We start from the raw sequence: 22,869 nt of genomic DNA, 5'->3' as shown, positions 1-22,869 counted from the left end.
GACATGACTGGCAAAATTCTGAAGTCTTGGCTATGCGGTTCTTTTCTAGTATATGCTTTTTTACTAGGTCAGAATTTGTTTAAAATTTTATACCTATTTTAATACTCTTAAATTATTTAAATTTAATCCACCATAAACTTCATCATCTTGAGAACATTTAAAATACCTTAATCTATATATCAAAAGGCAATTTTCTGTAGGTAAGAAGTTCATTAATTTGATAAACTAGTAATAGACCATTATTTTATAATTGGTATTATCAGCCATTTCATTTTCCACCAAAGTTAAACTTTGTTTTGGAGCCATTAAGGCCCTCTACTCAATCCCAGAAAAAAAAGGGAAGTTAGTGTTACCACTCATATTTTCACTAGTTTTAAGACTCTTCTTTTCCATGTGTTCACAACTCTGAAATCGTGATCTGAAAATTGATGGTGTGTCTTTTACTGGCAATAGTTGTTCTTCTTAGTGGTACATAAAATAATAGCGTATCTTATAATCAATGGCATGTTGAATTTGATGAAATATCTCTTCCAAAGATGTAACAGCATTAGAATGTAAATTATAGGCAGTAAAAGCAGGAAGTCTTGATCATTTGGTCAGTTTTCATCCGTAAGTCTGAAAATAATATTGTTGCCCACATACACATGAAGTTTAGGCCTCTAGCTTTTCTCCATTCCGAGTGTTCCAAGTTAGCAAAAAGAAGCTCATGGTGACTCCCTGCTAGGTCCTGCCTACAGTGCTATCTGTAGGATCTTGCATTTCCCTTGGACATAGCGATATGTTTAACCTCAGTGAGGACGGGAGCAATGTGCAGTCACAAGGTTTTAGGATGTTGACCTTGATTAGCTGCTGATCTAGTGAAAATGTGGTACCTCAGCCAAACGTAACTAAATTCTTTACCCCAATGTTGGCTGTCAATACAGTTGCAAATCTAAGTGGCCAAGCCATATTGCTGAATTGGTGAAGAAAGCCCGGCGTTCCTGTGCTGACCACGCTCTCCAAAGGCAACATGTGAAGAGTGTTTATGTTTTAGCCCTTGTCTCTACCTTACTAAGCAATCTACTCAAGTGCTCCCTTATCTCTACAGGAGGCAGGTTTTTCCCATAAATCTAGTTCAGAAGGTCTTTCTGTATTTAGAAGACATAATGAATTCCATAAGCAGGTAAAATTAAATAAAACAAACATCAACATAGGTTAAATATTTCTTGCCCAAATATTACCTTTTGCTACCTGATTTCGACAAGCACGAAGAGATTGAAAAAGACTAAATCCATCAATAGTCACAATGGCAGCGGGATATAAGATACTCAACTCTTCGTTCTATTTAAGAAACAAGAAAGAGAAAAATAAATGTTCTTAACTAGATACATCAAATAAGCTTATCTATTTTTGAATATACCTGAATTTCATGAATAATGTAAAATAAAAAATACTGGGACTAAACCATCAACCACCCAACACCCAAATCAGTATCAGTCAGAACAACAGTAAAAATAGATTAAAAAATTAATTTCCGAGTGCCTTTCTGCCAAAGACCTAAAATTCCTTTCAAATACAACCTTTTTGTGTATGGTGAATAACGGTCTCAAAGATGCTGAGAGTAACATAAAGAATTACAATTTCATAAAAAGGAAATATACTCATTGCACAGATACAAATATGTAAAAACAGAAGAAAGAAAACTCACCTGAAATCCCAGACACGTCTCAACACATCCTCAAATACATTCATACACATTTGCATAAGGCTATACCACATACAGTATCCTAACATGATTTTTACTACTCAATAATATGTCAGTGACATTTTTCCATTTCAGTAAGTGAACAAATAATCTGCTGTGGCTGCACAGCCTTTCATTATAGGTACCCCGTTTGACTTAACCAGTTCATACTGATGGACATTCAGCTTGGCCTCCTGCTTCCACCCTTGCTCTCTGGAATCCATGTTCCACACAGCCAGTGTGCTCTTCAGGAGACACAGCAGATCAAATCAATCTCCTGATTAAAACTCTCCAATGACTCCCTTCTGCATTTAGAATAAAAGCTGAACTCGTTAACCATGGCTGCAAGATCTGGCAAATAAGAGAGGTCATCATTACCCTCAGACCTTTGCATGTGTTTGGACCTTCTCCTCCCAGATTTTCACCTGCCTAATTGTTCTAGTCATTCAGATTTCAGTTCAAATGTCAGTTATCCAGAGAGGCTGCTCCTAAACCTCCATCTCAAACAACATACCTGTTCTCTTGGCACATTACTTTCTCATTAACATGACTTCCTTTACGGTACCTATCAGAGACTGGAATCACCTTGATATCTCTAGTTGCTTACTGTTGGTTTCCCTCCACCATCCCCAAACTGTAAGCTCCATAAAAGCAGGAACCGTGTATGTCTGCTACACCAATGAATCCTCAAGGATTAGAACTGAACTGGGCACATAATAGGCAGTAAAGAAATATTTATGAATTAATATATTTTCATCATTATAAACATCACTGCAATAAACATTCTTCTGTCCATATCTTTCCATGTTAGTAGGATATTACTTAAGTGTAAATTCCTTCAACTGGGTCTGTTGGGTCATAAAGTATTCACAATTTTCATTCTCTTATATATTAAGTTGCCTCAAAAAGTACCTATCAACTTATATTTCCACCAACAACACAGGCAGGTGTCTGTTTCTCTATATTGTCACCAAAAGTTTGTTAATCTTTATCTTTGCCAATCTGAAAAGTGAAAAGTTATCTCACTGTATTTTCTTTTCTTTTCTTTTTTTTTGAGACGGAGTTTCACTCTTGTTACCCAGGCTGGAGTGCAATGGCGCGATCTCGGCTCACCGCAACCTCCACCTCCTGGGTTCAGGCAATTCTCCTGTCTCCGCCTCCTGAGTAGCTGGGATTACAGGCACACACCACCATGCCCAGGTAATTTTTTTGTATTTTTAGTAGAGACGGGGTTTCACTATGTTGACCAGGATGGTCTCGATCTCTTGACCTCGTGATCCACCCGCCTCGGCCTCCCAAAGTGCTGGAATTACAGGCTTCTCATTCTATTTTCTTATAGTTCTTAGATTATTATTAAGGTTCAAAATTTTCTTATATGCTTTTGGGCCAATTTCTTTTGAGATCTGCCTTGCACCTTTTTCAACTAGACTGTCAGGCTGTTGCTCTTTTTAAAAAAGAATTCTGGGGCATAACGGGCATAAGCTAGTGAAGAAAGGACATGGCATGTGTTCTCACATGACAGGTTCACAAGGCTAAGCATGCATGACTCAGTGAGCATGGCAGCAGGGAGAGAGCCTCCTCACTGACTTTGGCGAGTCAGAAAATAGAAAAGACCTAACCACCAGCACGACAATTATCTCCAAAAACAGGCAGTCTTCCTGAAGAAAACACTAATACAAACACCAGTGGCCCCAAATCTGTAGATATTGTGCTAGATGACAGAGTTTTTTTTACAGAAGCTATTATATAAAAGAAGTTCTTTGAAATTCCAGAAGATTTTTCCTCTTTCGAATCCTCTCCTGCAATAACCTACTGTCACCCCTACTACATTCACTGCTCCCAGAACTGAATTAGAGGAAATACGCTTCTGTGATCTCTGACAAATCTGGAAGCATATTAAAAAGAAGAAAATAGAAGATAGTTTTGATATATAAATTGATGTGTTAGATCCAGAGATGTTTAATGTAGAATACAGAGTAACAACAAAGACTTCCTTCTTGATAAAAATTTTGAGATTATTTTCTTGGCTTGTATAGCAAATAGCAAGCAAATATTTAAATGTCAGTTATATTTTCCCACCCATGTCTAAAAGAGTATTACAGATATGACAAAATTTAATGTATTTTAAAAAGCTTCATCATCCAGTGAATTTTTAGAAATTTGAGAAACATCTCTGGAAAGTTATCTCCAGTTCACAGATTATCTTCTTTGATTTCCAGCTGTTCCTTGTTTCCTGCACTAGTTCAATTTCTCCTACCTCCTTAGGATGAGTATTATTAGTTACTAACACTTAATTAAGTCTCAGCCTGCAGTTTTATTTTCCTACATGCTTTACTTGAAAGAATTCATTCATTATCTAGGACTTCAACCATCATGTCCAGTCTAGTCTCTGTGCCTATAAGCAGTTTTCTATCATTACATGACACCAATAACTTGGTTTTATTTCCTACCATTGCCTCAAACTCAACACGTACAAAACCACATTTAGTAACATTTACTGCCTATGTTGTCCCCTATTCCAACTTTGACAATGGCACTCCTCAGGATAAGTATCTTAGAGACATTTTTAGCTCATTTAAAAAGGTGTACATCTCTACACAATAACCGAGTCTTATTAATTGCTTCCTCAAAACAATTTTTGTACTGGTCCCTTCTCTCTTCCCGTAGCCATTTTAGTCCTGGCTCCCACCACTCCATATTTGTTATACATAACTTAAAAAACCAGATAACCAGCCTCCCGAATTCCAGTTTATCCTGAAGAAATCTTCAATATTCCTTTGATTACATCACTTTCTTCTCATAAATCTTTAGGAGTCTCTTTCATTTCCTGAATCAATTCTAATTTTCCACTTGGCTTTTGAATTTATGCAAAATTCGGCCACTCCGCCTATTTGACAGTTTCTCACTGTTTTATAACACAGGTTTCTTTGTAGTTGCATATATAGTTCTACATTTGAATCTTCTCTCGAGTTTTCTCCTGATCACCTGAAACACTTTCCCCTTTGTTCCATTACCGAATTAAATTCTATAATTATTCAAGGCTTAGAGCAAATCTCACCTCATCAATGAAATTTTCTTATTTTCCCAGTCCAAACTGAACTCCCCTTTCTCTAAGCTTGTACAGAATGTATTCCGTTCAAATACATTATCAATAAATTAGGTATTGCTTTATATTAGTGATTAATTCATACATAGATATTATTAGATTTTAATCCTAGTCTCTCTTACTAGGTAGATAGGTTTCTTTGACCGCTCCAGTCCATCTCCCATGCAAATTAAATTAACATATACATACAGTATATACATCTGTTTACTTGAAATCTTTTGGAGGCCAAGTAGTACAAAAAAGGGAAGGCATATTACACAGTTTTATTATGAACTCTGCAAAACAAATAAAACCATATTGGTTTAAATGCTCTACAATCATTTTTTGACTGAGACAGCCAAAATCTTATAAGGCAACTAAGAAGTTGGAGCCTTAAATACTAAAGAGTATTGTTTTCTCACTGAAATCTTCAATGAATATAATGTATTTTCCACTATGAACAAAAGCTTAGTAACCCCCTTTCTGGGAAATAACTTTAAGTACAAGGTAGTAGCACTAGTAACAAGAAGGCAATTTTTTTTTTCTTTTACTCTGGGTAATTTTAGCACCTAAATCCAAATAAAAAAAGATATAAGGTTATATAATACCATACTTTTGTCTTAAGTCACTATCAAATTCTAAAATAAGTAATTTTCTTGACTTCTAACTAAAGTGTTTTACTTTGTTGTAGAAAGAAACATACAATATTTCATTAAATAAATAAAAGCAAGACTGGTATTCCTTTTCAGCTACAAATAGATTTCTAGAATATGACAGCAGAGCTAACTGTGCCACAAGACAAAGATATCTGTTAAGTCTCTACCCCCAAAAGAGGAGAGAAACTGCTTCCAAGTAATGTCACTGCTACTGCCGGAACACAAGCTTTTACACTACCTGCTCAGTCACGCCGGGATGTCGTGGTATTTCATAGGTTCTGCATTTAAGTTGAAGCACTGGGTCCTCATTCAAAAGCTGTGCAAGCAAGAGCACACCATTCTAGGAGGAAGCACAGAGAAGGGCCCTGCTTGTTTTCTTACCGATATATCGGAGCAGGTATCACCAGGCAGAGTGTACCATTTCCCCAACAGTTTTCCAGAGGTACCAGGTACACTCTTTTCAGAATACAGCTCCTCTTCTCTGTATCTTCTACCAGAACTTGCCATGGTCTGTCTTGGCCTCTATCCCCCTAAAGCATCAACTACATTTTCAGGCAGCAGGTAATAAAGTCACAAATAAAGGGGATGCATAACCAGGTATTGCAGTCAAATAGCTTTTTTTCTAGCTGCTGAAAACTCAACTCACCTCAGTGTAGAAGCGTACATAACCTGAAGTAAAACCCACCACAATGCAGGTCCAGTCAGGACGCCCAGTGGAACTCCTGTTACAAACAACATTTATTGTCTTAACAACTCATACATCAAAGCAAAGACAACAGGTAACTCTTATTCATCCTTACCTCTTTTGGCTTGCTAGTGGAATACACAGAGCACTGGTTACACATTCCCTAAAAACAAAAACAAAATCATATGCTTTTCCATTGAACTTAACAATTACTTTTATTTCTCCATAATTGGATGTTTAAAGGATAATAAGTGGATAATAACATGACTTCTGTGAACCAGTTTTATCTGATGCATAAGTAAAAATACAGTCAAACCTCACCGCAGGTAAGGTCCTTAAAATTCCTTCTCATAAAATGTAATGCTGCACACATTTGAGGTTAATAAGAAACAGAATTTTTGACTCTGTATTGTCATGAAAAACATGGAAGTACAGAAAGCAAAACTTTACTTACACAACTGACTATATACAGAACTGAGCAAACCTCAAATGATCCCCAAGCAGCCATTTCCTACTATCTCCCCTCCTCTCCTCTGCTTCAGCTAAGAACTTCGGCCTGCCGCCTTGTTTGAGATCAGGAGCTGGGCAAATGGCTGAGGAACTGCCAGTTACATGAAATGCAAATTGTATTTCTGCAGGGTACATTATTTTAGAAACTTATGTATTCAACTTGCTGATTTTTCTTTTCTATTTTGCAGAAATTGCTCTGATAATCTATTTCTAAGTACATGTTAGGTGTGATGTTCCATTAAAAAGATATTTTTTTTTTCCTGACATGTAGATTTGAAATATTTGTCAGGAGCTCAGAAACAAAGGCTCAAAATCAAAACAACTCCTACCCACTGACTTTTGTTAAATCTGTCGAACCTGAGGATGATCACCGGCATATCCAAGAAACTATAAACACTTCTATGCCATACATCATACTAGGTAATGAAAGAACAAAGTTCATCTTCATGTTTGTTCACTGATTTTAAAGTATTACAATTTGCTTTGCATTTCTGACAGAAATCAAGTGACTTTAAAACACTTAGTCTAAATGGTCTAAGGGGAAATATTACCATTTATTTTGATAATGGTAGAGAATATTTCAAATATCTACAATGTGCCAGGGATGTTTTAGGCACTTCCACTTGGCTGTCTTTTATCTCATTTCAAAGTCTGAAGGCTTTCCTTATTCAGTCTGATCAGTTTTCAGTCATTAAAATTTAATTGAAAACCAGTGTTGGGCTCAAGGTTCTAGGCTAGCAGCTCCATCATGTAACCACACTGGATATCATGGTTATAAAAGTTTTAGGCCGGGCGCGGTGGCTCAAGCCTGTAATCCCAGCACTTTGGGAGGCCGAGGCGGGTGGATCACGAGGTCAACAGATCGAGACCATCCTGGTCAACATGGTAAAACCCCGTCTCTACTAAAAATACAAAAAATTAGCTGGGCATGGTGGCGCGTGCCTGTGATCCCAGCTACTCAGGAGGCTGAGGCAGGAGAATTGCCTGAACCCAGGAGGCGGAGGCTGCAGTGAGCCGAGATCACGCCATTGCACTCCAGCCTGGGTAAAAAGAGCGAAACTCCGTCTCCAAAAAAAAAAAAAAAAAGTTTTACTGGGTCAGCAGGAAACTAATGTACCAACTTGCATTTCTGAAGTATTTATAAGTTTTAAGAATTAATGTAGTACTGTACCCTTCAAGTGTAAGCCCAATGTCAGCAAGGCAGAGAAGACAATGATTGCCCTTGACTTTTTGGATAAATAAAATTAGTAATGCAGAACAGAGGGAAAAGACAAAATGTAAAAAGGATTTTATGAGATTCTTTTTAAATTCTTCCTTAAATCTTACAACAGAATTAAAAACTAATTACATGATACATAAAATTTGCTGACTGAATCATTCTCTACAACCTCTAAAGTTAGGATGCATATACATTTATTAAACATTTCAAATAATGCATTTCTTTCTTATTTAAAAAAATTTTTTTTTTTTTTTTTTTTAAGAGAGAGGGTATCACTGTTTCCCTGGCAGGAATGCAGTGGCATGATCATAGCTCACTGCAGCCTCAAACTCCTGGGTTCAAGCAATCCTCCTGCTTCAGCCTCTGGAGTACCTGGGACTACAGGTGCATGTACCACATCCAGCTAATTTAAAAATGTTTTTGTAGGCCAGGCGCGGTGGCTCAAGCCTGTAATCCCAGCACTTTGGGAGGCCGAGGCGGGTGGATCACGAGGTCAAGAGATCGAGACCATCCTGGTCAACATGGTGAAACCCTGTCTCTACTAAAAATACAAAAAATTAGCTGGGCATGGTGGCGCATGCCTGTAATCCCAGCTACTCAGGAGGCTGAGGCAGGAGAATTGCCTGAACCCAGGAGGCGGAGGTTGCGGTGAGCCGAGATCGCACCATTGCACTCCAGCCTGGGTAACAATAGCGAAACTCCGTCTCAAAGGAAAAAAAAAATGTTTTTGTAGAGACAGGGTCTTACTATGTTGTTCAGGGTGGTCTTGAACTCCTGGGCTCAAATGATCTTCCTGCCTTGGCTTTCCAAGGTGCTAGGATTACAGATGTGAACCACTGTGCCTAACCAAGCACGCTTTTTAATAGATTCACTTACAAGTCAAACAGTTTCATACATACATGTAACACACAGAGAAACATAAATTAACTAGCACCTACCCTTCTTCGACATTTAAAGAACCACTCCAACCAATAGCAAATTGCATTTCTTCTTTTCCTTTATCACTATATTTCCATTTTGCTAAAAAAAATTAAGAGATCATATAAAATAATTTTAGCTACAATATACTAAAACAGTAATTTATAAATTTTGCTCTTTCCCCTTAGAATATGATTATAAAATTTAACATTTGTGTATTAACTGACTTGGGTCTTTTTTATAGGTAAATATAAGATAAAAATGTTTATAAGATTTTTTATAACACACCTAGTCTCCTGGCCTTTCGCCTCTCCTCCCAATTCAACCTATATCCTATATAATGTTGTCACAGTTCTTGTAGAATGAAGTTATTAATTCCTATGCTCATCCTGCCTAGTTCAAGACTACTTTTATCTTCAGATGACAGAGAACATTTTTCTACTAGATCTTTGCTACTGGAGGGTAAATTTGCTTTGTAAGACCATTCTATAAACATTTTTTCCTGACATGTAGATTTGAAATATTTGTCAGGAGCTCAGAAACTAAGGCTCAAAATCAAAACAAGTCCTACCCACTGACTTTTGTTAAATCTGTCGAACCTGAGGATGATCACCGCCATATCCAAGAAACTATAAACACTTCTATGCCATACATCATACTAGGTAATGAAAGAACAAAATTAATCTTCATATTTGTTCACTGATTTTAAAGTATTACATTTTACATATAATCTTACTTTGATCAGTAAGATTTGTAGATCTATAAGATATGAAAAACAAGTCAATTTTAATCTTCAACAAAAAATTATAAGTTAAAATGTTATGCCCAAAACACCAGATATCTGTAATATGACAAGTTTTCAAATTAGAGTTGAAAACCACCTCACTCACATTGTTACTGAGAAAAGGTCAACGACTTTGACGGGCGGGGGGCGGGGCGGGGAGAGAAGGAAATAAAAACTGTTATATTCTTTCCACCTAATCCATTTTCTCTTCTATCCAATCCATCAAAATAAAGGTTGCTGAAAATAATAGGATACTCACGCACTAGAAATACAGCTTTTTGCTCTCGAGCTATCACCATAAGATCATTGCTTGGAGATAAGGATAAAACACAATCTTGGAGCCAGGAAGTTTTTTGTGTTTTCCAAGTATTTCCCTCTTCTTCCTGTATGTAAAACTACAATTATTGCATATGCAAAAATGCCAAGAGTATTCAAACTCAGCTTGCCTGCCTCAAGGGGTGAGGGGAAAGAAAAAAAAGAAGAGAAAATATTTCCAATTCTCATACAGTTTCATAATATTCCTTATCAAAACATGCCAAAGATGACTGACAAAATACCCACTATAAACAAATCTTCAGTTTTGAATATTAATGTAAAATATTTAAATATAAACGAGCAAGGCATTAAAAGAATGTCACACAGTGGTTGGGCGTGGTGGCTCACACTTGTAATCTCAGCACTTTGGGAGGCTGAGGTGGGCAGATCACCTGAGGTCAGAGGTTTGAGACAAGAGTGGCCAATATGATGAAACCCCGTCTCTACTAAAAACACAAAAGTTAGCCAGGTGTGGTGGTGCTCGCCTGTAATCCCAGCTACTTGGGAGGCTGAGGACTCCCTTTGAACCTAGGAGACAGAGGCTGCAGTGAGCTGACAATACGCCACTGTACTCCAGACCGAGCAACAGAGTGAGAATCTATCTTCAAAAAGAAAAAAAAAAAAAAAAAAAGTCACATAGGAATCACTCCAGGAATAATTCAGCATTAGGAAATTTCATGAATAATCCTGTTCACAAAGAGATAGCTATGGTATCTGCAGCTAGACAGCAAAGAAAAATATATCTGATGTTTATTATAGTTTAGGATGTATAAAAGCATTTGATATAATGTTATGCTTCTTTCTTTTTATTTGGCCTACAAGGTATTTCCTTGCTTTCATTAGAAGTTTATTTGTTGTATAGGTAAATCCCCATGGTTAAAAATTCAACAGCTATAAATGGTGTTCTTTGAAAAGTCTCTTATATTCCTATATTCTAGCCATCTAGTTGTCAACTCTAGAGAAATACAATCAGTTCTTATGTGTATTACCGGAGATATTTTATGCAAATTTACTACCCCTTTCCTTCCTTTTTCTTACAAAAATGGTAGCATAATATATACATACTTCTATACTTTGCTGTTTTCTCTTAACGTATTCCTAAGACTTCATTCCACATGAAGTTTCTTTATTCTTTTTAATGTCTGCATAGTATTCCATTTTTTGGATGCATTATAATTTATTTAACCAGTCCCCCACATGTGTGGACATTTGTACTGCTCACAATCTTTTGCTGTTATAAACTATGTTGCAATAAATAAGTTTATAATTTTGTCAGTTTGTGTGGAAGTGTATCAGTACGCTAAATTCCCAGAAGCAAAACTGGTGAGTCAAAGGGAATGAGTATTAGTAAATTTGCTGGATATTCCCAAACTGTGCCCCACACATGTATTAATTTGTAATTCCATTAGCAATTTTTGAAAGTGCTTGCTTTTTCACAGACGTTTCAAAAGATGTTTTAATGGCGGATGTGTCAATTTAATAGGTAAAGTGTATCTCAATATACTTTTAAACTACATTTTTCTTATGAATGAGAATTCAGGCATTTTCTCATATACTTAAGAAAATTTCTCATTTTTATATAAAGGAAAGGAACAAACTGCATAATTTTCTATGACCAGTTTGTTCTGTTCCTTTGTAGATTACCTGTTGGGTTGCTGCTCTCTATCTAATTGATTTGCGTACACTCTTTACATATAAAAAAAAAATTGGCCCTTTGAAAATAAGTGATACAAATAGTTTTTCCTATTTGGGATGGCTTATTTTTTCCATGTAGAACGTTTTTATTGTTATGTAGCTAAATTATCCATCTATTCTCTTATGGCTTCTAGGTCTGATGCCATGCAGACTCCTACATTACTCAGCCCTATCTAACATCTTTCAGATTGAATTATTCAAAAGGGGAGGGCAAGAGAAGGGAAAGATATGCAGGTTAATTTACTTTTATAAAAAATTATATTTTCACGCATTTAAAAAACTTGTAATAAGCATGCATTTCAAGCATTATGAAATTTAAAAGATTTTAGACACAGAATCTAGTCAGAAATGTTATAGTAGTAGCATCCTTCCAGGAATAATACATTATTTCTCGCTGGGATACCATCAGAGAGATGTTCAAAACACAAATCAAATATGGATCACAGGAAACCTCAGAAATACTCCAAATCACTCTGAAACCTCTGGGACAGTCATGCAATTATTTTTCTTTTGCAGTGGGATATTAGGAAACAAATAGATTTGGAACCTTTTTCTCAAGCAAAATAAATTAGTGAGGCTGCACTGTTTCCTAAAAGGAAGGAAGAACATAACATTAGCAAAATCTCATTTTATTAAAACTCTATTTTTCTTAAGGAATTCCGTATCTAGCTTGTTGTTTTTATAATTTGTTTTCTACAGAAAAATTAGAAAATTATCCGCCAAAGATAAAAGTTCTAAGGTAAAACTTAGTTGTGATTCAATTTTTCCCGGGTTCCACAGTTTCTGCTATAGGGTAGTCTCTGTTTACCCAACACATCACCCCTCGTGGTGGCTTTGCTGTAAGCTGAGGACAACACTATGCCGTGGTTTCCTCCAATCACTGAGACTCCAAGTATAACAACTGTGAGGCACAGGACCTTCTAAGCGATTAAAGTTCCATTTTCAGGTAGGAGCCCCGAAGTGGGCATCTTATACAGGAATATTATTTAGGCATTGATACTTGATAAGAAATTGGGAGGGTCTAAAACTCTTTGATTGGTCTCTGACTCTTCTCCTAAAATCTCCATCTCAATGTAATAAAAAAGAATCAACATAATGCTTCAGGAAAGGAATACAGCCCTGATTTGGGCATGTTCTCAAAGAAATTTTTTTTAATAATTGAGCATCTATACAAATAGATTCCTTCCTCTTATCACACTTCCAAAACTATGTTTAAACAGTAAATCCTAAAAATATTATAAAAGTTGCTTTTCTTTTTTTTCCAATAAAGAATGTTGTTCCTATGTTGCCCCATGTTTTCAAAATAATGACACTAACAAGGATTAGATCTGATGTTTATGTGCACAGGAAAGACAGAGTCAAAGATGAAAGACATTTCAAGACCAATTGGTCCAAAACCTAATTTTATAATAAAGAAAATGGCGTCTTGCAGAGTTAAGGGATGTGCTCCAGCCACGGGATTAGTGTCAGAGCCCAAACTAAAATCTAGGCTTTTGGGAAAATCTAGCTCTTCGGGAAGCTTATCTTTACTTGAGATTTGACTCTAGAGACATATTCGATGAAAAGCCTTTCCTCCAAAAGAACTACCGTATTGTCACTTTATTACAGGCTAGGCTTTCTGTAGCTCTTTGAGTCGATTTAGAGCTACAAACCGTATTTGAATATGTGAGCCAGAGTATTCTTGAGGCAATTCTTCAAGAACTCCTTTAAATACTGTCCCTCTCCTTTCTATCTTTCCATCAGAAGTTCCAGTTCCTCTGGCAAACACATCCTACCCTGACTCTTAACCTTCTTTCAAACTTACTGCGATTAAAGGTCTTACTATTGCCTGCTACCTGTTTATTCTGTGACTGCATTTCTCCCACACTAGATGAGAAGCCCTCGGGTTGGCAAAGCCTATGGCTTATATTATTTTTCAACTCCACATACAGCACAGTCCACTAATAGAATATATGAGTAAATAACAGCATTCCCTATCTCTTGAATAATGTATTACCTATTCTTACACATGAAACTGTATGACAATGAGCAATCAATCTAAAGCTAGTATATTCAATCCTTCGTAATATTTTTTCATAAGTAATACTAAGATTTAAAAGATTCTGGCTGACAAATCCATGGTAGGTACAAGTTAAAGAAATATATGAACAGAATACCACTGTATCACAGTCTTCTTAGTTGGGCCTAAAAATCACTGTCAAATTATGATCCAGCTCTGCCTGCTGCTACCCCAACAAATGGACTATACGCGATCCATAAGCAAACATGAATTTTATCCCAAAAGGATGAGCCATGTCAAAAGCATTGGAAATAGACCTCACTTGCTTGGAAGCAAATTCAGAAAAATGATTCCATGATCGTTTATTAGATCCCTACCCCTGCTTAGCCATCTTATACTTATACGTGTACATTTTTAGTTACATGAATCCAGAGAATAAAACTTGATGTGGATTAGCACTCTGGGTTTATCCACTGATGACAGGGGAATAAAGAAGCAGAAAGCCAAACTCTATCATTCTTCACTTTCACTTTTCACATTCTTTTCTGTCTTTTCAACATCTCCAGCTTCTTTTGTTACTGTGGTTCTAAAAACATACCCTCCTAGTTTGCCACAGTAAAGTTGGATGCGTACAACTGAGCCTTACATATTATAAAAATAGGTTCAAAAATACAGCAATATTGTTAATATCATCATTAGAGTTCGATGTGCCATAAAATTCTAGATCTAAACTTTTAGCTGTGCTTCTCAAGAATGATGCTAGCTTGTCACAAAATGCAATGGTGTTGTGCTCTTAACAGAAGCTCCACAAGCTCTTTGGGTCCACAACCACACGGGGGAGCAGCTGTACACCTATTGCAACTGCAAGCTCTTGGTCACATGGAATTCTAAAATAACTTCTTTATGACTAAGGCACAGTATCCAACATACCAGATTCTATATAAGGATAAAAAGCCTCTAATGACAATAACCCAAACCAGATAATATCCTTAAAATTATAAAGAGGAAGAAATGTACTGTTTCCCCATAAGCTTTGCTATAATATTTTGTCCCTAACAAGAGTAAATTTTACCATATTATGAAGCAAATTCAAAACAGAAAACCAAGGGAGGTATGGATGGGAGAAATCTCAGGTAAAATCAAATTTATTTAAATAAATCAAAAATTAACTAAGAAACTGTAGTACTAAGTGCAAGACAATGTAATCAAAGATCCTAGCACTGCTTGTCTGTATGGAACAACAACCTCCCTCCTACACATGTCATAATCCTCTTGAAGCCAACTGACAGATGAAACAATCAAACAGAAACAGAAGGAACTATGGAGATCATTTGATCGAAATTCTTCATTTTCCAGAAAAGAAACCAAGTTCTAGAAAGAATAAGTGGATTTTTACTAACCATACCGATACTACAGATAATAAATTTAAAGCAACATATATTCACACAGTCCCTGGACAATTTACAGAGGAACTCTGGTCCTTCACTTCTAAAATCAGGGTTCTGAGGTGGAATGAGGAAATGGCCAGTGGGTCAGAATCCATAAGAATGCCTAGACCCTCGATGCTCTTCTGTCTGTCTGTCTGTCTGTCTCTCTCCACCCCCCTCCCTCCCCCTCCCTTTCTCTCTCTCTCTCTGCTTCAATGTATCCTGTAACTCTGCCACAGTAGTGCTCCAGAAGGGCTGCAGAAACACAAGCCAAGAATAAAGAGTGCAAGTCCGTCTGAAGTGACTCCTGAGCTAGATTTTTCCGGGAAGCCTCAAGTTTAAGCACACATAACTAACTTGATGAAAATATTGTAGTGTGGAGATTAGGAAATCCCTTCTCTAGGCTGATCGCAATGAACTAGTATTAGGTTTGACAACAAAACGTGATTTCCAGTGCCAGTTCCAGAAAGCTCAGGCAAGAAATAGGGCTGCAAACAACAATGCTCTGGGAAGCCTAATAGAGCATCAGCACACATTCAGTGGCTGACAAGATGCAAGCTCATCATTTTGTTTTGTATCGTAAGGGCATTTGCCCACTAATTGGGGTTTTAGAAAACTTCCCCAATAATGGGGCCCACAGTCAGTAACACTGCTCCCTTGAAGCTAGCAATCCAAAAATAATATCATTTGACAAGATAATTTCCCAAGCCATGCCTGAAATGTAAAACAAACCAAAAAAAACCACTTCACTGTTAAAGGTGCTCCACCAGGGACCCCCTTCCACCTTGGCTTTCCCACAAAAACTTGCCTCCATCACCCGGTTAGTAAACGTAACACCAATTTGTGTGCAGTCTCCCCCATCGTTGTCATTGTGGTGGCTGTGCTAAGCTTCACGGGAGAGCCAGCCTGTCACCTCCCTGCCAATGTGAAGTGGCTGTTCAGAGAGGACCACTCCTGGAAAACAGGTGAGTGGAGTCACCAAAGATCCATGGAAAACAGCCCGGCAGGTTCCACCAATTATGAAAAAGTCTGGGCTCTCAGAACACTGACCATGATAAGTACTTGGTGCCACCTGGTATTGTAGTGGTTCAGTCCACATGCATCATCACGAGTAAGATCCAGCTTCCTGTTGAAAAGGCCTACATTCCATTTGTGGATTAAACAGTGCAGTCCAACCATGGGACAGCTTTAGGATGAGGCAAAAGCTGAAGATGGATTTTTGTACCTAGTTGAGATGGTTTGGCTGTGTCCCCACCCAAATCTGATCTTGAATTATAACTTCCACAATTTCCATGCGTCGTGGGAAGAAGCTTAGGGAGGTGACTGAATTACGGGGGTGAGTCTTTCCTGCCCTGTTCTGATAGTCAATGAGTCTCCAGAGATCTGACGGTTTTAAAAAGGGAAGTTTCCCCACACAAACTCTCTTCTCTTGTCTGCCACTGTGTGAGACATGCCTTTCACCTTCTGCCATGATTGTGAGGTCTCCCCGGCCAAGTGGGAGTCTAAGTCCAATAAACCTCTTTCTTTTGTAAATTGCTCAGTCTCGGGTATGTCTTTATCATCAATGTGAAAATGGACTAGTACACTGGCCTACAGTGAAGAGAGCACTCTGGGTTTCTTCTGAGGGCTGTTGCCGGGCTGGGTGCACCATTATCACTTGAGTATCTTGAAAACAGCTGGCAGTTTGCAGTTATTATATCACAACCTCTTCTCACAGACCTGTTAGTGCATCTGAGACTGGGTTTATTTCTTCATATATTAGAAACTTTTGTTTCCTTAGAATAGTAAATTATCATACAGGGATTTGAGTTTTTCTTTTTGTGCAATGTCCTCATGGCTATATTCTCCAGAGAGCTTGTTCTTTTGAAAATCGTATTTAATAAAGCTATTTCCATATTGAAGTGAAGTGAGTATGGTGTTAAAGGAAAAAGATGAAATATTTATTCTGCATTATGTTTGAAGTGTTAGATGACTAAGTATTAAAAGAAACCAAATTAAATCCCCCAAATTAAAGCAATCAGAACACCTGCTTCACTAGATTTTGCCAACTGCCAATCATGTCGGACTGTTTCTCTTTCTGAAACTACTATGGTAAATAACAATAAAACTTGTTTTTATAAAGGCAAAAATGAATGAATGAATGAATGCACCTAGAAAACAGAATCCTAGTTGTTGCGCGGAGGGAATCTATAATTACATTTTAGTGTGGTCTAAACTTCAAGAATTTTTTTTGAACTAAGTCCAGTAATAAAGTTTTCTTAATCTGAAAAAATATAGAAGCCAGTAATGTGCATTATGAAAAGGAATTCTTCCTAAACAACTCTATATGGGATAGAGCATATACTTGAAAACATTTCTGTCTTTTGATTTCAAGCACACAATGCAGGCAGACAATAAAAGCGCAGTACTTTAATCAGCCTTTCAACTATAGCTGACATTATAGGGACGGGTAATTACTAGGTAAACACAGTGACCAATGTTTTTTTGGTTTCTCAGCTATTATAGTACTTATGTAGTCACTGAAGTAGCCAGGAGTAGTTTTTCAAAGCTTTCAACTTTAGTACGGTAAGTCCATCATCTGCAATTTATGTCGTTACTGTCACTGTGCTAACTTTCACAGATATTTATACATTTTAGTGGTCCCAGTAAAATCCAGTGTAACCTAAGGGCTGTCAGCACATTCTCTGTAATTCTCAGTAGCTCACTGCCTACGCCGTAGAATAGTCATCTATACTGTCAAAGCAAGAGAAGTAGTGCTTCAGCAATTTTGAAACACAAAAAGAAAGTAAACACCACTATATTACTAGTCACTAAAGATTTCTTTGTTTTTCCTATTCTGCTACTATGAAATGCTCAATAGTTTTCAAACTTTCTTTTTTTAGATAGCATAACCTTTTATTCCCAAACAAAACTTTATACAAAATTTCAACATATGAAATAGATAAAAGCACAAATGAGGAAGCTACACAGCACCTCTGTAGAACCCTCGAGCTCTCTCACACAGAGCATGAAAAGTACTAGGCCACATTTCACATCAGAGACTAAAATTCTCAAATGAAAGGTCCTGACATCTTTTCAACATAAGGAAAGGCATGAACTCTTTCTAAATTTGATTTGAAGGGACCCTGAGGAAAATTCTCACAAATAAATTAATCACAAAACACTATAACTTCAACCTCAATTTTAAAAACTACCTTTCTTTCTAGCATTAGAGGAACTTTAATTCAGTAACTCTTATTTCCTTCAACTGTCAATACAAGTAGGACTAATTCTGCCATTTATTCTTAAACTGCATATATATAATATAATCCCATTTTCAGAAAATGTTCTTTGTGCCCATTCATCTGCCCGCTCAACCTTCTATTTGTATAGTGCCAAAGAAAAACCCCTAAAAACCCCTTTATTTTATAGATCCATGCAGAACCCCTTAAAGTTCATAATGATGATTATTTTTAGATGTTAGGAATGGGTATTTTATTCTTTGCATTTTTCTGTAATACTTGAATTTTCTATAATAAACGTGTCAAAAATACTTTATTACTTATACAAAATTCATTTCATAAACTATTACGGTGGAACTCCAAACCTAAAAAGCATCCTCCTCTATTGCCTGAACATCTGTTCATTTGTTTCGTTTTTGTTTTTTTGAGACAGAGTGTCACTCTGACGCCCAGGCTGAAGTGCAGTGCAGTGGCACAATCACAGCTCACTACAGCCTCTAACTCCTGGGCTCCAGCGATCCTCCCACCTTAGCCCCTGAGTAGGTAGGAGTATAGGCAAGCACATGTCACTGTGTCTGACCACAGCTGTTTAATACCACATACTGAGTGTCATGGTGTAAAACAAAGTGCCAAAATATTCCTGCTCAGAAAGTATCATCTAGTCGGATAAACAACACTAACGAATAAGAAACAATTCACACTCAATATAAATCAGAACAGATTTAATAGCTAAAGTGCCATGAACCTTAAATTGCTATTGGAATTTAGAAAAAGAATAAGACAATTGTATGCATCCCCAAAAGCAATTATAAGCGAAAAACATGAAAGGATAACAGTCCTTACCCATAAATTTAAAATACAGATTAAAACACTGAAGTGGCATTTCGCATTGATGTGGTTTTGCAAAGCTTAAAGTTTGATAAATGCTGAGAGTCAACAACTTCAAATACCTGAGAACAGCCAGAGAAAAGCACATTCATCTCTCACAGTCTTGTTTCCCAATACAGTATTTGATAAAAACATGGGTAGAGAGAAATATTTCACTTAAAAATAGCACATAGTCAACAAGCAACTACTCAGAGCTATTTTTATTTCTGTAAATAGCAAGTGGAGAAAGGTACTCTCATACACTGCTATTTGGAATACGAATTGGACAGCCCTTTAGGAGCACCATACAACAATTTCTGTCAAAATGTAAAATACACCTGGGCAACATGGTGAGACCCCACCTCTGCAAAAACTAAACAATTAAGAGGCCTGGGAATTTGAGGCTGCAGTGAGTCACAATCGTGCCTCTGCACTCCAGCCCGGGAGACAGAGCAAGACCTTATCTCAGAAAACAGAAGCAAAAACAAACAAACAACAACAACTAAAAAACCAGGAGAATGTATATACCTTTTGAATTTATTCTGATGGAATAGTAAGGCTAGCGAACACTTACTGAGCACTTACTATATGCTCCAAGTACTATTCTAAGCATATATCATTTAATCTTCATGGCAATCCTATGAGTCTGATATTATTATCAATCACACTTTAGAAATGAGGTATCTGAGCTTAGAACAGTTAAGTAACTTGCCCAAGGTTTCACACTTAGTAAGTGGCAGAATTGGGACAGAAATTCAGGCAGTCGGACTCTCAAATATGATACTATGTGGCCACATGTAACCAAAGATGAATGGCAGATATAAAGATGCTTATTGCAGCATTGTTCGTAATAGGAAAAAAGAAAAAGCAAAGGAAAACTAGATGTTCTTCAACAGAAGCGTGATTAAATAAATCACAGTACATCTATATAATAAAATAGTGTTCCTTGAAAAGAATGAGATAATTTACATATACGTAAAAACCTCCAAATTACATTAAATAGAAAAAGCAAGAAGTACAATATTGTGTAAAATTAAAGTCTTATTTGGCCTCTCAGGTAAAGAGGGTAAATTAAACACATGAATTTTACTCTAAGTTTCCCCAGCACCACTAAAAACATAGTAAAAGAATTTTTTGTAAAGGCAAAACCAGTAAGGACAAAAAAACCTTCCTCCAAAAACCGATGAACAAAAATGAGAGGAGAAAAGGCACAAAATGTGAGAGGTAGAAAGCAAAGGAACAGGTGGTAACTGATTTTACAGTTCCTAGAAAGCTAGCTCTTAAACTGACGGAGAAGAAAGCTGAGAAGCTGCCCTAGATGCACTGCAAACTCACCAGCAGCCTTAGGAATTGGCACCAGGTCCCTCTAGAAGTAAGGGGAAGGATGGGGTAAAATCAGGAGGCTTGATTGCACGTATGTTTAACTGGCAGTCAGAACCCAGGCTCCCTTTCCCTACTCCACCCAGCCGGGTCCCTGGGAGAAGACCAGAGGCCCCAATCACCAAACCAAAACTCACTTAACAGAGCTACTCTGTGGGAATGCCTGAGGAGTGCAGAGCGGAACTAAAATTAACAGTTATAAACAAGAGAAAGGAAAAATGGCAGCTCACGACATGGAGCTTCAGCATTTAGGCATAAATAACGGCACAGAGACTAAGCCTGGACAACTTGTTGCTTGGCGGCCAAAGATTGAAGAACAACTTATATTAACTTTTGTTTCCTGGCAATCAGTTAGCTGCACTTTTCATAACAGCAAAGCACTTCACCAAACTCTACTACAATTAAATTAATGATCTTACAGATTAAATGCTCTGAAGGTCAAGAAGTTTTGGAGAAAACGGGGAAAGGCAAAAAGACAGACTGGGAGGGTTACATTAAAAGCCATGGGCTAAATAAACAAGGTTTCTGAACCTCAGGACTACTGACATTTGGGGCCAGAAAATCCTTTGTTTGGAGGGGCGCTATTCTGTGCACTGAAAGATGCTTAGCAGAATTACTGGCCTCTACTCACTAGATGCACCTCCCTCAAGCTGTGAAAGCCAAAAATGTCTCCAGATAATGCCAAATCATTGCTAAATATTCTCTGAGGAGGCAAAAATCACCCATGGTTGACAATCACTAGGCTAGACCAAACTGTATTAATGTAGAGGAGTATCTTCAGCAAAATGAGTGTTTCTAACAATCCAAAGTCCAAAGTCCTAATGAGAAACGGCCTAATGAGAAGGAGACCCTTGCCCAGCCTCAGACGACATCCTTACTGTGTAAGTATTCTCCTTCTGCCTCTGGCCAATCTGCTGCCCACGTCTCCTGTGTGGCAGATGGCATGAGAGTCTCATGAAAATAACGAAATAAGGCAAAAGATTTTCCAGTATCATCCCAGATTATTAACGTTCTAGGAACCTCTAATCAGGTCATGCTATATTCTACTTCTCTGCCTGTAAACGAACATTTCTAAACTACATTTCTCTGGGGCCTCTATCTGACCAGCATGCTTTTATTCCCTGTTAATCTGCTAAATCATAATTGCCTCTCTAAACTGTTATAACAGTTTCTGTAAAACAGATGGAACACATTTCAAAGATTCTTTTGAATGGAAATTTTCCATGCTGCCTACCTTAACTAAAGACATTGACCCAGAACCTTCCAGTGCTTCTGATCCAGTAACTACTACCCATTTACTACCTTTTCACTATTGAGTACATTTCCAAGTCTATACTTCCTACCGTTGGCCTTAATACACCAATGAAGAAAAGCCCATTAAATCAATCTTGCCATGAAATTAAAGTAAGCCTTTCAAGCTTCTTTCTAAACTGCCTCAATTTCCTTTATAGCATAAGGCTGAACAAAATATTCTCCTCTAATTATTTCTTTCTCATAGCAAGAAAATTATAATCCCAACTAAAAGCTTTTTAATATGATTAAAAAAAAACCAGCAAAACTATTTACTATTTATTATAGGATCATCAATCAGTAGATGGCATAGTACATCTATCTTCTTTTCCAGTGTCCTCAAGCCAGCCACTATTTTGTCATCATGTCACTTAAAATCAAGTTAGGATACAGAAGATCTTTGTTTTACCTTTTCTTCTATCCCAATTCATCTTAAAAGCCTGTTCTGTTTGCCTTTTCAATCTCTTACTGTATTTACTTATAGGCAAGTAGAAATTCCTTAACCTTACTTTGTCACTTGTCCAATTCAGTATACTTGCCAATTGACTTGTGTCCCCTTGCCCCCACCCCAATTCAAATGTTGATGCCTTAACCCTAAAGTGACTATGCCCGTTGGACATAGGGTCTTTAAGGAGGTAATTTAGTTTAAATGTAAATGAGGTCATCAGGGCTGGATAGGACTTGTCTCCTCTTAAGAGGAAGAGACAACAGAACTCACTCTTTCTCTCCCAGCACATGTACCTAGAAGGACCAAATGAGGACACGGCAAGAAAGCAGTTGTCTACGATCCAGGAATCAGCCCTGATGGCACCTTGATCTCAGACTTCTAGTCTCCAGAACCGTGAAAACATAAGTTTTTGCTGTTTAAGTCACCTAGTCGGTGGTATTCTGTTATGGCAGCCTGAGCAGGGAAATGTAGACCTGAAATAGCTGTAGGAGAAAGATGGTTGTCTTCTATCACAGAAACCATTAAAGCTCCTAATCCTACCAGTGTTATAGCTGCATGCTTCCTCAGACATAGCTGGCTACTGCTGATAGTGTATATTAAAATATGCTTTCTTCACTAAGCCATTATTACAGCTGACACCTACAAAT

The 22,869-nt window shown here is 37.3% G+C and overlaps 1 protein-coding gene across 4 annotated transcripts in view; it reads right to left on the bottom strand.

Annotated features, from left to right (window-relative positions):
- LOC108590127 (rab3 GTPase-activating protein non-catalytic subunit) overlaps positions 1-22,869 on the bottom strand; it is a 113,351-nt gene that overhangs the window by 57,190 nt on the left and 33,292 nt on the right. For 2 of the 4 annotated variants that reach the window (XM_035280827.3, XM_035280828.3), the window contains 6 exons: positions 9,840-9,963; positions 8,817-8,898; positions 6,265-6,312; positions 6,111-6,186; positions 5,703-5,804; positions 1,221-1,320 (listed from right to left, as the gene is read on the bottom strand). In XM_035280827.3, coding sequence (XP_035136718.3) covers positions 1,221-1,320; positions 5,703-5,804; positions 6,111-6,186; positions 6,265-6,312; positions 8,817-8,898; positions 9,840-9,963 — 532 coding nt within the window. The remainder of the gene's footprint in view (positions 1-1,220; positions 1,321-5,702; positions 5,805-6,110; positions 6,187-6,264; positions 6,313-8,816; positions 8,899-9,839; positions 9,964-22,869) is intronic. The other 2 variants (XM_078356495.1, XM_078356496.1) reach the window with 1 other exon arrangement.

Source organism: Callithrix jacchus, chromosome 19, assembly GCF_049354715.1.
Source record: "Callithrix jacchus isolate 240 chromosome 19, calJac240_pri, whole genome shotgun sequence".
Lineage (NCBI taxonomy): Eukaryota > Metazoa > Chordata > Mammalia > Primates > Cebidae > Callithrix > Callithrix jacchus.
Note: the sequence above shows the minus strand (reverse complement) of the source record. Positions and strands in the feature narration are given on the sequence as shown.